The following is a 13,800-nucleotide window of genomic DNA, read 5'->3' as shown; positions in this document are numbered from 1 at the left end:
GCATAGAGAATGCAAAAATGCCATGATCATCAGATCGCAAGCATAGCTGAATGCAGAGCACGCTTCCTACCAGTTGTAACTTAAGTCTAAATTACTAACATACATACCACACAGTGAGAGAGACATTATCACTGGAATCAAGTAACAAATGTATCATTGCTTCTAAAATAGCGATAATAATATACTAAATAATACCTACTTTGAGCAGTAAGCTTAAAGGGTAACTTTGGTATTTTTCAACCTGGACCCTATTTTCCTATGTTTTGTGTCTAAGTGACTGATGAGAACAATTTTGTTTTTAAATTGGTCCAGTATTTAGCAAGAATGCTGCATTCGGCAGTTCAATGGGCAACTGCACACTTTCAATTTAATGTCACTAAAACTGCTTGTTTTACCACCGACAGGCTCATTTTATTATTAGAAGTGTCCGACAACATTATATCCCTACAGAGACAGACCTTTTTGTTAAAGAGTAAGATCCTATTTGTTTAACATGAAACAGCCCCGAAATTGCTATATCCAAACCCACCAGATGTATAAATAGAATAAAAAATAAAGAAAATCAGTAATTTTATCATCGTAAAACACACTTCATTCAAGGGAGACAGAAACAAAATAAAAATATTAAAAGCTGTCGTGGTTCATCTTTTCACTGTTCCAACAACCAGCACCCTTAATTCAGCCATTTACATGTGGAAATATGCTGGCTCTATACATGCTAAAAGTGCTGTTTATTTAAATGGAGTCTGGTGAGTTTGGCGATTTCAGGGCTGTCTCTGGTAAAACAAAAAGGATCTTAATCTTTAAAAAAGGTAGGGATCCTTTCCATTATGTTGTCAAACACTTAGAATAACAGTCTGAGCCTGTCAAAAACAGCACAGAAATGTATGATGTGCGTTTGCCCTTACATGGCAGCCTGGTTCGTGTCTGCCGGTTACAGCTCAATACTAGAGATGGTCCGATACCATTTCTTTCTTCCCGATACCGATTCCGATACCTGAACTTGTGAATCGGATCCGATACCAGTGTGTCATATATATTGTATACTGTTTTAACAACTGTATACTACTATCCCTGTATGGATGTGATATAATTTCTATCTTTGTTGTCGGTCTGGCTCAGGTTAAACTCTTTGTGAAACATGAACAAACACAAACAATGAATGCCGTAGAACTTTCTTTTATTATTCAGTTTGACAGTCAGTTATAACGGAAAAAGAACATAAATAATCTACTTTAACATAGATTTTCTTTAGGGCTTTATTACGTGGTATCGGATCGGTGCATAAACTCCACTACTTCCCGACACGGATAGCAGCATTTTAGGCAGTATCGGAGGCGATACCGATCAGCATCAGTTGGAAAGGATGTTTACGTCTAAATACCAGTTAAATCAGGCACGACTCGATAGGCAGGGGGAACATTTCCTCACTTAGTCACGGGTTTATTTCATACAAAGCTAAAAAATTATAGAACCAAAACCAGAGGTGTCAAGTAACGAAGTAAAAATACTTTGTTACCTTACTTAAGTAGAAATTTTGGGTATCTATACTTTACTGAAGTAATTATTTTACAGCAGACTTTTTACTTCTACTCCTTACATTTTCACGGAATTATCTGTACTTTCTACTCCTTACATTTTAAAAATAGGCTTGTTTTCATTCCGGCTCGTCATCGTTCAAAAAAACACACACACACACACACACACACACACACACACACACACACACACACACACACACACACACACACACACACACACACAAAAACCTATCCAGATAAATCGCGCCATCCGGAGAGAGTGAATTTGATTGTGGTTGGATGAGAAGTGTAAACATATACCATTCTGACACCCTATTGGTTTGTACGCGATCCATCGCACCTGCACAGACCCGGTGCTAATACGCCACCGGTGCCTTAACGACCATTATCTACCGGACCGAATAGCAATGCGGAATGCGGTGCCTTATTAGGTGCCACTTAAGTAGTTTTGAAACCAGTACTTTTACACTTTTACTTGAGTAAAAAGCTTGAGTTGATACTTCAACTTCTACAGAAGTCTTTTCAAACCCTGGTATCTATACTTCTAGTTGAGTAATGAATGTGGATACTTTTGACACCTCTGACCAAAACTGTAGGCTTTAGAAGGCAGCAGGTTCACAAAGGGCTATCATACCTGAGGCCTGTGTTCATAAAGAAATGATTAGGCTTTTCTTGGGGTTGGGCTCGGATCGACATGGTTGAGCACATGGAGTCCTTGACTTTTTAACTCCAACAGAGCAGTGGAATGTTACGTGAAAGTCTTGACTTGAAGTCAGATTTGGGCAGGAGTGGAAAGGTTTATATTGCATTTCACCATTGGAGGGCACGTGTGTAATATTTGAAAGCACTTTGAGCTTACAGTTAAAAAAAAAAGAAAAGAAAAACAGCTCTTACATGGCACAAGGGTACTGTGAATGTTGAAACCTGTTATTTAATCCATTTATCAGCTAGAGTGCAGGCGTGACTTTGGGTCTGCTTGCGTGCTGGTGGGCTATAATGGCTGTGTGCTTACTGTTGTGTGTGTGTACAAGTGTGTTACCTTGCTGTCCACGATGAGGTTGCGGATGCAGCCGGTGAAGTGTTTGTGCTGAAGCTGAGGGTAGATGTAGGGGATGTCCTCGTTCACACCGCCGAGCTGGAGCACCTGGCTCATGTTCAGGTGTCTAAAACACACAGAGGCATGGACACAAGCACACACACATACTGTATATAAACAGGCACTACAGCCAATCAGGGCTCATAGCACACATAATACATGCATCATGTCATTTGGTTCCTCCGACACATTGGAACTTAATACAGGGTACCTCCAGGGTTCTCCAAGTTAAATTGAAGACTTTCTAAGACCTTTTTATACCTTATATATATTTTAAATGGGTATTTGCTGTAAGTGTTTACAATTTCATATCTGTTTTTAAAGATAGAATTAATTTAAAAACTGAGGAATCCTAATTTACATTTCAAGCAGGTGTTGTTGTACTATTATATGGCCGTAATTAACTTTACAGCCATATAATGCAAAATCATTGATTTTAAGCCCAAGAAAAGAAGTATGTACCACATAATGTTACCTGAATTTAATAAAAAAAAATTGTGAAGTGTGTTTGTAACATAAAATTAATGAAATATGTGTTGCATTTCATGCTATGAAACTAAAAGTATAAAATAAAGTGAATTTAAACGTTAGCCACACAGTACTTATTCATGCCGTTTTAATTTAATCCAAGAAAAAAAAGATAAAGTAAAAGAAATGTAATAATCTGTAAAAGAAATTCTATACTTTTAAGGACTCATTTTTAGAATAATAAATGTAACACTTTTTAAAAATACTTTTAAGACCCTGCGGGAACCCTGTATTAGGATTTCCCCACACTATTAAAGACACTTTACTTTACCTTTTAACCACCTTATGTTAATCAAGCCTGTTAACATTCGACACAGAATCAAACAAAAGCTGTTGGTTGCAGCACAACAAGCAGTAAACACAACATTGGCATGTTATACCGTTTTTTGGGGCAAATGTGCTACAAGCTAGTCTGGCTATCACCAGACCAAGCTCAATCTTTTAAGATTGAACATTAGTCTGGGGAGTCTGCTCTGTATTTTCTAAGAGGCGTGGTCAACGGGCATAGTTCAAATGACTCTGTACGCAATTGGATAGTCCTTCAACCAATCAGACCAACGATCCGGGCATCCGAGCGGCATCAACGGGTTGCTGCGCTTTGGTGGCCGCCATGTTGAATGTAAACAAGAAGCTGCTTGCTGTCGCTTCTCTATCGTCATCGTGTTAAACCCGCCAATAGCGCGCCAGGTGGATAAGCCAGTTTGTGATTGGTCACCGCAAATTTGTAACGGAAGCAGGACAGATAAACGTACAGGTTTCCAGCCTGAGCTGCAGGGAGAAATCAAATCGCCGGTAGATTGGGCTGGGTTTACCCAGTCTAGCTACAAGCCCCTTACATATCACACTAAATGATTTGAACCATTGTTAGTATTGGTTAGTGCAGCTTTAAAGTGAAGACCACAATACCATCAAAAAGTAAAAAGAACTCATATTGCAGTTATCAAGTGTCAATAAACCTCAATGAAGAACATTAACAGGTGACAAACAATAATTGTGAGCCCATGGCCATCAAGTGTGGCACAAGCGTAAAAAGGCTAGTTATTTTCTATTAGGAAAACTAAATCATGTTCTTATTATTGTTATTAGTGTACAATAATATGGAATAAACATTTGCCCTTAGCCCTTTCGTGACCCTGCTGAATGGTCTTTGCTGGGAAACAGTATAGGGCTGTAATAATGTACTTAGTGATCAAGTGAAAACATCGATACACATCATCTTTAATATGCCTTTATTTTGAAATGGCAATAATTAAAAGGTCATCAAGGGCGCTTTAAGTGAACTAATGAAAAACATCTGCAACATGTGCACAAGTGAAGGTCTATTTTTTTTTATTAAATCAAATACATTTAAATGTAAGAAAAAAGGTCATTAATAAAACTGTCAAACCATATTTTGTTGTTGTTTTAAGTGAGTTGATATAAATGTAACTGATTGTGTATTTGAAATTGTCTCATATCAATCACATTATATCAAATCAAAATTGTATGGCAGACTTTAAAATATAAATATAATCAATCATGTCGTACAACCATGTCGTTGTCCAAATAATTACTATAATATTTAAAATAAATAAAAATGAAATAAACATTTCATATCATTGATACATTGTCCCCTATGCATCCCCACGCATAAAAAGTCACAAATAGAGGCGGGTATGTGTGTGTGTGTGTGTGTGTGTTCCGGTGTGTGTACCTGTCAGTGTTGGGTGTAACGCCCAACACTTCACAGGAAGAGTGGTCCTCGGTGGTCAGCCAGCTGCTTTATCTTTAATCTTTAAAAAAAAAAAAACGTATTGCTAACACACAACAAACACGGACACGCTTTACAGAGGCTGCACAATAAATCTGTTTTTTTAATCGTCATTGCGATATCAAGTTGCGCAATGAACACATCGCAAAAGGCTGCGACGCATCACGAAAGACTGTGACACATCGCGTAAGACACTCAAGGATTGTTTAGCTAGTTGAAAGAGAATATCAGTGGAAAACTGCACTTTAAAATGTAACTATCCTTTTTTAACGGTGCCTTCTGTGTTCAGTTCGATGTTCACTGTGTCCAATAAAAAAGTGTTGGAGATAATTTCCTTTCAGGTTTTTCATTCAACATGCAATTTTGTTGTATTTTAGCAGTATACTGACAGCAGTACAAAGGTACAACTGAGTGCATTTTTAATTATTCATTATTTATTGCAGATAATTTCGTTATGGCCATATTCAACGTTATCGCGTATTTTCCTCATATCACGCAGCCATAATGCTGTAGAACTAATGTTTCCAGAGAAACCTCATGCATTAATAAAGACCTTATCTGTGTTATTATAACGAGTGTACCCCCCCGTGGCTGTCAAGTGCTTTTTTACCATTATCACTAGTGGGAGCTGCATCTCTGACTCACATTTCATACATTAGTTCATATAACGCTGCTGCTGCCTGTTTTGTTTCCTGTTAAGGTACTTACAAAAAAACAAGACTTCATCTTAAACCAGCATGTTCCAATAATCACGCCATTGGTGTATTTACAAGTAAAAAGGAAGGGGCGGTTAAGCAGAAGCCATGACAACCTATTTCTAAACAGCTAAAGCAATTTATTCCATCCACTGGTTAACTCTCATTAAAGATTCTTCCATAAAAAGTAACATCTCTGCTAGAAAAACAGGCAACATTAAAGCATTAAAGGATCAATCACACATGTTCATCTAATCTGTTTGGACATTTATATACAGTACATTACAGCTCACAGTAGGCCCACACACAAGGTGGTATTATAACAGTATATGGTCCTTTAAAGGACTGCAAAAGATTTTTGGGCTGGGAATTTGGTCCATTTGAAAGCTCACCTGACAAAAAAACAATTGGCACCAAAATCATCACAATTACTCTGGAGGATAACAGCACCCTGTGTATTAGCACACAGTTCCAGCCATTAGTACTGTGTTAACACAGCGTTTTTGAATTGATTTGATAAAAGCTTTTATATGTGCTTTAATATATGTTTACGTGTCCAAAGAGCAGAAGCTTTAGTTGCAATATACAGTATATATCAGATATTTAAAATTAGTGCAGGACATTGACATAAAACCTGTACGTAACCCAAACCTGTACCAGCTTTTGAACACTAAAAAGTCAATCTTCATACTTTAGATAATGCAATAGTAGAGATGGCAGGCCGACGCACAACCCGTAGGTCTGGCAGGCTTCGGGTAAGCTTATAAGAAAATATCATGGGTCCGGCAGGCGGGTCAAAAAGTGACAAAGCAGCGTTCCGAGTAAGTTATTGATAACTTCCAGAAAGATTCTGAAACAACAGTCCTGACAATTGTGCTACTATATTGCATAAAGATGACGGTTTGCTGGTTGGGTCGGGTTAGGGAGGTTGATTAATGCATATTTTTGCGGGAAGGGCGTTGCAGATATAGGCTCTCATAACGGGCCATGTGGGTGTGGGTATTACAAAACCTTGACCCACACCCCAATACTTGATAGACATGATTAATAAACATTTGGGAATGTTTTTTTTGTATTCATATCCTTAAGCTTGCTTCCTTTCTTCTGTGAGGTTTGTTCATAGTGCTCCAAGTCAGATTAGTCAAACTCTCATAACTGCACAAACATGTCATGACTTGTTCCCTTCAACCTGATGAAAACACCACCTGTTCATGAGTAGGGGCACGTTCACGACATTTGATCATTAGCATATTAAACGTCCCCAAATAACTCTTCTGCTCCCCTTTTGGCCAGGTTGTATTCACAAAAATGTTACTCGAGTAAAAAGAAGAAGGAAAGCAGACTTAAACGTAACAAATTGAAGAGGACCAGTAGTTGGAGAGCAGGGTAACACTTTACTTGAAGGTATCTACATAAGAGTGACATGACACTGTCATGAACACATGAACCCTAACCCTAACTTGTCATGACGAAAACCAAATGACAGTTAATAAAAGAAGCGTTATGTCTAGAGATGCACCGATTTCAACTTTCTAGGCCGATTCCGATTTCTGATTTTTCATTGAGTTTGAACTGCCGATACCGATTTTAGCCGATTCCGATTTCATATTTTCTAACCACTTTCCAGCACACACAAATATTTATTTTCGATCTTTTCTTTAAAGGTCCCATGGCATGAAAATTATAATAATAATAATAATCGATCACTATAAAACAGAACTATATAAATGACTCCTGGTGTGGGACATTCACACACATCTAAAGTGCAATGTTAGAACCATTTCCTTCTCACATCCAATATCACACTAATATATATATATATATATATATATATATATATATATATATATATATATATATATATAAATAACAAATAAAATAAATATAGTCTTGCAGTATAAAGATATTTCTCAAAACACACACGCAGGCCTGTTTGAACGTCAACAGTAACGTTACCTGAAAACATAAACGTCACACAGATGATTTAACGTCACCGCTCATTTTACACACAGTTTAGCAACAGAACTAACCGCTGAGGGAAGATTAGGCTACTACGTTTTTAATGTCGGTTTGGAGCGGAATGCATCCCCACTAACCTGGAAGTAGTTTTAAACATTAACGTTAATACAGCGTGTCGGAGGAATACAACGTCTTTTTTTATTTTTATTTTTTTTGCAGTGGGGGCGGCAGAGGGACCGCAGCGTTCGCTAACGTTAGCTTCTTGTCTCATCTGGGGTCTGATCAACAGTAAATTCATCAAAGTCAGTGTGCCCAACGCTATTTTCCGATAAACTGTAGCTGTCAAATTTCACGGGACCCACGTGAGTGCGGTTTTCATGTTCCAGTTGTTCAGCCTCAGAGGAGAGAGAGAGAGAGAGAGAGCGGCTGACCGTTGGCCTGAGATCAGTAGACGGCTCTGCAGAGCTGTGTATAATTACGACTTTATGACATTTCATGATCAGCTGATTGAGCGGCGGTGCGCTCATGTTGCGCGATGTTAAAGTGCCCATATTATGAAAAAAATCACTTTTTCTGGGATTTGGGGTGTTCTTTTGTGTCTCTGGTGCTTCCACACACATACAAACTTTGAAAAAAATCTATCCATGCTGTTTTGAGTGAGATACGGTTTCTGAATGTGTCCTGCCTTCAGTCTCCTAGTGAGCTGTTCAAAATCGGCTTGGACTGTGACGTGACAGTCCGAAATGAGCTGGCTAACCACAACCGTTAGCTCGTTAGCATGCTAACCGTTAGCAGTAGCATGCTAACGCTAATGCTAACGCTAGCATGCTACGTCGTTCTCAATAGCAAAGCACTGCTACAACACACACAAGTTCACCATAATCTCCAAAATAACTACTTACATGTGTGCCCTCATTTAGAAGTCTCCCAGCTAATCCTGCCTTGTAACTGACCAAAGTTGGAGAAACAGGCTTTCTTTTACTGTCTCTAGAGTTAGCTAGCTGACATGATCTACATCTGAGCTACTGAGCATGTGCGAGTGCAATCAAAGATAGTACAGAAGAAGAAGATGAAAAGAGGTCTCACTCTGTAGCTAAAACAGAAACCAGGTGAAAAGAGCATCTGCAGCAGTGAGAGAGAGCTGTGCAGTACAACAACAATATGGTGTTTTTTGAAAATTAAACCATGTAAACCTATTCTGGTACAACCTTAAAATACAGTTATGAACCTGAAAATGAGCATAATATGGGCGCTTTAATCATGCGGCGCCCGAGTGCATTTGACCGGCATAAAATCGGCATATGTCAGACGGCCAATTCTGGTCACCGTCCGGTCAAGCGGTGCATCTCTAGTTATGTCATAAACGTTTGACTTGTTTATAATGTTTATGACACGTTCATGACAGTGTCATGTCACTCTTATGTAGATACTTCAAGTAAAGTGTAACCGAGAGCAGTACTGTGACAGAACTAAAGAGTGAATGGTTATAAAGTTGGATGCTAAAAACGAGGGGAGTTTCCTGACGACGACTAAACTGTATAATTTGTCACACCAAAATATGCCAATAAAACCATACAATGAACTACAGAAGAGAATTAGGGCCACATATTAAAAATGTATTTTAGTTTAAAGTCAAAATTTGGACTTTAAAAAACAACAAAAAACTTTTCTGACATTTTTTTGAACTCAGAACTCAAATATATTTTTCACATGGGGCCTTAACCCTCCTCAATAATTAACCTTCCTTGTGGGTGTAGGCATGATTTTATAAATGTATTCGCAGTAATATGACAGAGTTAATTTTCCTTTAAAACTAGCATCAACAGGAGGTACAGCAAATGTGTCAGGGAAACACATTACATACCTGCTGTGCCAGCTGATTGCTCAATACAGGCCCGGATTGGCTAATCGGGAGCACCGGGAAAATTCCCGGTGGGCCGGTCTGTTTTTTTGGCTGCGAGGGCCGTTGTTGTCATGGCATTGGGTTTAAATATGGATGCTGTCCCTAGGCTGCCTGCACTTACAGCAGCCCCACTTTTTTATTTATTATTTTACCGCAGTCCCACTCTTTTTTTATTTAATATTTTCTCGCAGAGTGCAGCCTGCAGGTTAATGATGACGTGATTATCTTTTGATGCCCTGGCCCCGCCCCCGACACGGCACCTTGCAAGTTGCTCAAAATAAAAAAAGTCAGATAACAATGGATAACAGGAAGCGCAAAGGCAGCACTGAAAAGGCCAGAATAAAAAAGAAGAAAGCTTTGGAAACTGACGCAGCCAAATGTTCTAAACTGAGCACATTTTTCCTCAAAAAAACAAATGAAGACGACGAGGCCGGTAAGTAAGCTAACGTTAAAGGAACACGCCGACTTATTGGGAATTTAGCTTATTCACCGTAACCCCCAGAGTTAGACAAGTCGATACATACCCTTCTCATCTCCGTGCGTGCTGTAACGCTGTCTGACGGCTCCAGGCATCAGGCCAGCAGAACATGCAGGTGAATGGTTCCAGTAATCCTACTGCTCCGAATAAGTGACAAAATAACGCCAACATGTTCCTATTTCCATGTTGTGATTTGTAGAGTCACAGCGTGTACAAAAAACAACGTAACATGAGACATAGCCATCTTCTAACAGTAAACAAACCGGGAACTATATTCACAGGCGGAAGAATATAGTGCTTGGGCGGAGTGATATGCTCGCAGCAAGCCTGTCTGAGAATATAGTTCCCGGTTTGTTTAGGGATAGAAGACGGCTGTGTCTCATTTTACGTTGTTTTTTGTACACGCTAGTGATAGTACAAATCACAACATGTAAATAGGAACATGTTGCCGGTCTTTGTCACCTATCTAATTGGGAGCAGTAGGCTGGGTTGGAACCAGTTACCTGCAGGATCTGTGCTAGGCTAAGCTAATGCTGGAGCCGTCAGATAGCGTTACAGCACGCACGGAGATGAGAAGGGTATGTATCGACTTGTCTTACTCTGGGGGTTACGGTGAATAAGCTAAATTCCCAATAAGTCGGCGTGTTCCTTTAAGGTAGTTAAGAGCAGTGCAAGATGCTAGCGACCGTGCAAAACAACGTTGTCTGTAAACCACCGTTCATGTATCAAACTTTTTCTTGTAGCTCTTCAGCAGCAGCCGCCTCTAGTCCGGTTTGCGGCTAACAGTGAAGAGCAAGGCCCGGTAACGTTACCAAGCTCCAGTCATGAGCCCAACACACCAGAATAGGCAGGCAGGATTGTCATTCAGAAGAACTAATAGTAATGAAGAGCCCTGCTCAATGAAAAATGCCCTGAGATAATTAATGATACCTGATGATTCAGCAATACATTAATAAAACTGACTTGACTTGATTTGAAAGCTTTGTAAAAAGGGGATATTTGTGGTGAGAAATAAATGTAAAAAATTTAATTTAGTGTCAGAAACAGAGCCAGGACGTAGTTGAATGCTCTCACTGTGAAAGACACAGGTAAGCTGCTGTTGTACCATAGTGTGTGAATAAGCAAAAATTATCACTGAAAAAAATGCTTTTCTTACTTAGTATCTTACTCGTTTCCAGTTCAAATATCTAAATATTCTTAATTCAAGATACATTTACTAGACAAGTGAAATGGCATAAGAAATTGTAAATCACTTAAAAATTAAGTGATTTAGTTTTTTTGTCGTTTCTTAAAACAAGCTAAATCTAAAACTATTATTTTTCTTACCCCATTGGCAGATAATGTAGCTTGTTTTAAGCAAAAAATCACTTAATTTTGAGGTGTTTTTTCATACTTGTTTAGTAAATGCATCTTGATGTAAGATTTTTTTTAGATATTTGGACTGGAAACGAGACAAAAATACTAAGTAAGAAAAGCATTTTTTTATTTTTTTTTGCAGTGATCACATTAGTTACAATATAACAACTTTATATGCCCAAGTGTTACTAGTGACCCATTATGTTTTTAATGAAACGATAGTGAATATAATATAATATATATATTTTTCAAAAATACAATGAATTACAAGGCAGTAGAGAACAGTGCGCCTATTGCAGACTTATATTTTTAATTACATTATTTTAATATAGTCAGTCGTGAACTAAAGTGGGCCGGTCTAAGGCATGAAACTCCAGGGCTAAAAATGAGTCCCGATCCGGCCCTGGCTCAATAGCATGAATTAGGTTCATGATGTCACATAAAATGTGACCCGTCTCTGGAATTCATTACCACACCAACTTAGAAATATCGATTCATTCCCCCATTTCAAATTGCAACTCAAAAAACATCTGTTTAAAACTGCCTATTCCACTTGATGTCAATTGCTCTGCCTCTTTCTGTTGTTATTGTTGTATTCTTTATTTTTTGCTGTTTTTAAATGTCTTATGTATCCCTGTACGGTGTCCTTGAGTGCTGAGAAAGGCGCCTTTAAATAAAATGCATTCTTCTTCTTCTTCTTCTTCTTATTATAAACAATGGTTGTTTGCAGGATTAAACACACAGACATACTGTATACACTAACAACATTAGTCAGTTCTCTACAGGTCTCAAGACCACAGTTCCAATGGCATTTTCTTTTTTACAGTGTATCGTTTTATGTCGCTCATGTACTGTACCACAACCGTTTCAGACCAAAACAAATGCTCTGGTTAGGTAATATCTGATACATGGCTAAACTTTATAAAAATGCTGCTCATGGCTAGATTCTTGGCTGCTGAATCATACAGTAAATCTACAGACAGCAGCTCTGTTCTTGCTGCTTTTGAGCTCACACGCTCACACGGCGGCAGCTTATCCAACCAGGTCGCACAGCCAGGTTGGATAAGCTGCTGCTGGGACAAATGAATAGATTCCCATGTGATTTAGAATAATACTGTTGTGATGCAGAATAATCCCCGTTGCAATAACACAAGTCTCAATGAATTATTGCATGCATGCAATTCAGAATAAAGCTGTTGTATTACCTTAAGTCTTGGTGCATTCATGCATCCGTTTGGCTGCCCTCATTCTCAATAGTGAGCAAATGTACTCTGTGTTTATGCATGTGTTAAGGTGAAGCTGTTATTTCCTTTACATGCAAGGGAAATAAAACAAATAAAAAAGATGAACAAAACAGATGCCGTTCCGTCACAATGATTGTGTAGATTGTGGTAAAGGACAACATTTCACTCACATCTCACTGGCCGGCTTATGGAGAGGCAAGGTTCCTGAAGGCATTATTAAAATGGTTAGCCTGCACAATTGTTCTTTTTTTTTGGAGGGGGGCTTGGAGTCTTTGAGTAACCTGGTAAATTAAGCAAATTCAAGTGTCATGAGTGTGATTGTTCAGTTTTTAGTTTTTGAAGAAGCTTATGATGGTGGTGCTGAAGAGAAAAAAGGTTTTATTTTTGCAAAGTTCTGACAAAATTCTTAATCCGTCCTGGGCTTTTACTGTGATGGGCCTAATCTATGTTATGATGTAGTCTGGATCAATAGAAATTCATTTCCAGGATAATTACCTGACACGATGTCCCTCACCTTCCGCTCTCCGTGTGTTGCCGTTCTCAAACTCAGTTCGCTGCGGGAAACAACAACAACCTTGGAGCTAGCAAGCTACATGCTGGAAATGGCGAGTTTTACAAAAGATTTGGATCGTGCAACAAGGCAGGCCTGCTTGGTTCTTTCGGGGAATGATTGTAACGATTTACAAAGAATATGTTTACGGCATTTCCTCTCTAACTGGGACGTTTTGGGACCGATTGGTGGGATTGCTGTGGACGAAGTACACACGGCGATACACTGGTAAAATCAAATTACGTGCAAATTAAAAGCAAATTACCATGTATCCAGGTGATTCAACAGCTCACATTACTGTATTGTGTGAACAGTTAACTACTCCACACATAGAATGTATGTGGGGTGTAGCCAGACCTTACATCACAGCGTTGTGGAGATAGAACTGGCAATGTTACGATTAGGTATGATTAGTTTCCCCAGAACAGGGTTCAGCCAGTCCAGCTGCTTTAAAGCGTCCTAAGCTTTAAGTGGAACTGTGAGGCTCGAAGCTTTCAGGCTCGGTCACATCAAAGACTAATAAATAGCATCAGTGTCCGTCTTCTTGATAATTTAGAGGTGTAAGAACTATAATGCTGTGGTTATATGTGAGTCCTTGGAGCTGAAGAGCTCCAGGCAGTCCTCAGTCAAATGAAGATTAGCATAATTTCACTCTAATTTAATTCACTTGAAATGAGCCTAAGTAGAGAACGCCAAAGGA

At 38.8% G+C, this 13,800-nt stretch overlaps 1 protein-coding gene across 1 annotated transcript in view; it reads right to left on the bottom strand.

The window, feature by feature from the left end:
* LOC120555911 (neural-cadherin-like) overlaps positions 1 to 5,098 on the bottom strand; it is a 90,399-nt gene extending 85,301 nt beyond the window's left edge. The window contains exons 1-3 of the mRNA XM_039795101.1: positions 5,082 to 5,098; positions 4,859 to 4,921; positions 2,581 to 2,704 (exon numbers count right to left, since the gene is read on the bottom strand). Of these exons, the coding sequence (XP_039651035.1) occupies positions 2,581 to 2,704; positions 4,859 to 4,921; positions 5,082 to 5,098 (204 nt within the window). The remainder of the gene's footprint in view (positions 1 to 2,580; positions 2,705 to 4,858; positions 4,922 to 5,081) is intronic.
* Positions 5,099 to 13,800: the final 8,702 nt, after the last annotated feature.

This window comes from Perca fluviatilis, chromosome 3 (genome assembly GCF_010015445.1).
Source record: "Perca fluviatilis chromosome 3, GENO_Pfluv_1.0, whole genome shotgun sequence".
Classification (NCBI taxonomy): Eukaryota; Metazoa; Chordata; class Actinopteri; order Perciformes; family Percidae; genus Perca; species Perca fluviatilis.
The sequence above is the reverse complement of the archived record's forward strand: the minus strand, read 5'-3'. Positions and strand labels throughout refer to the sequence as shown.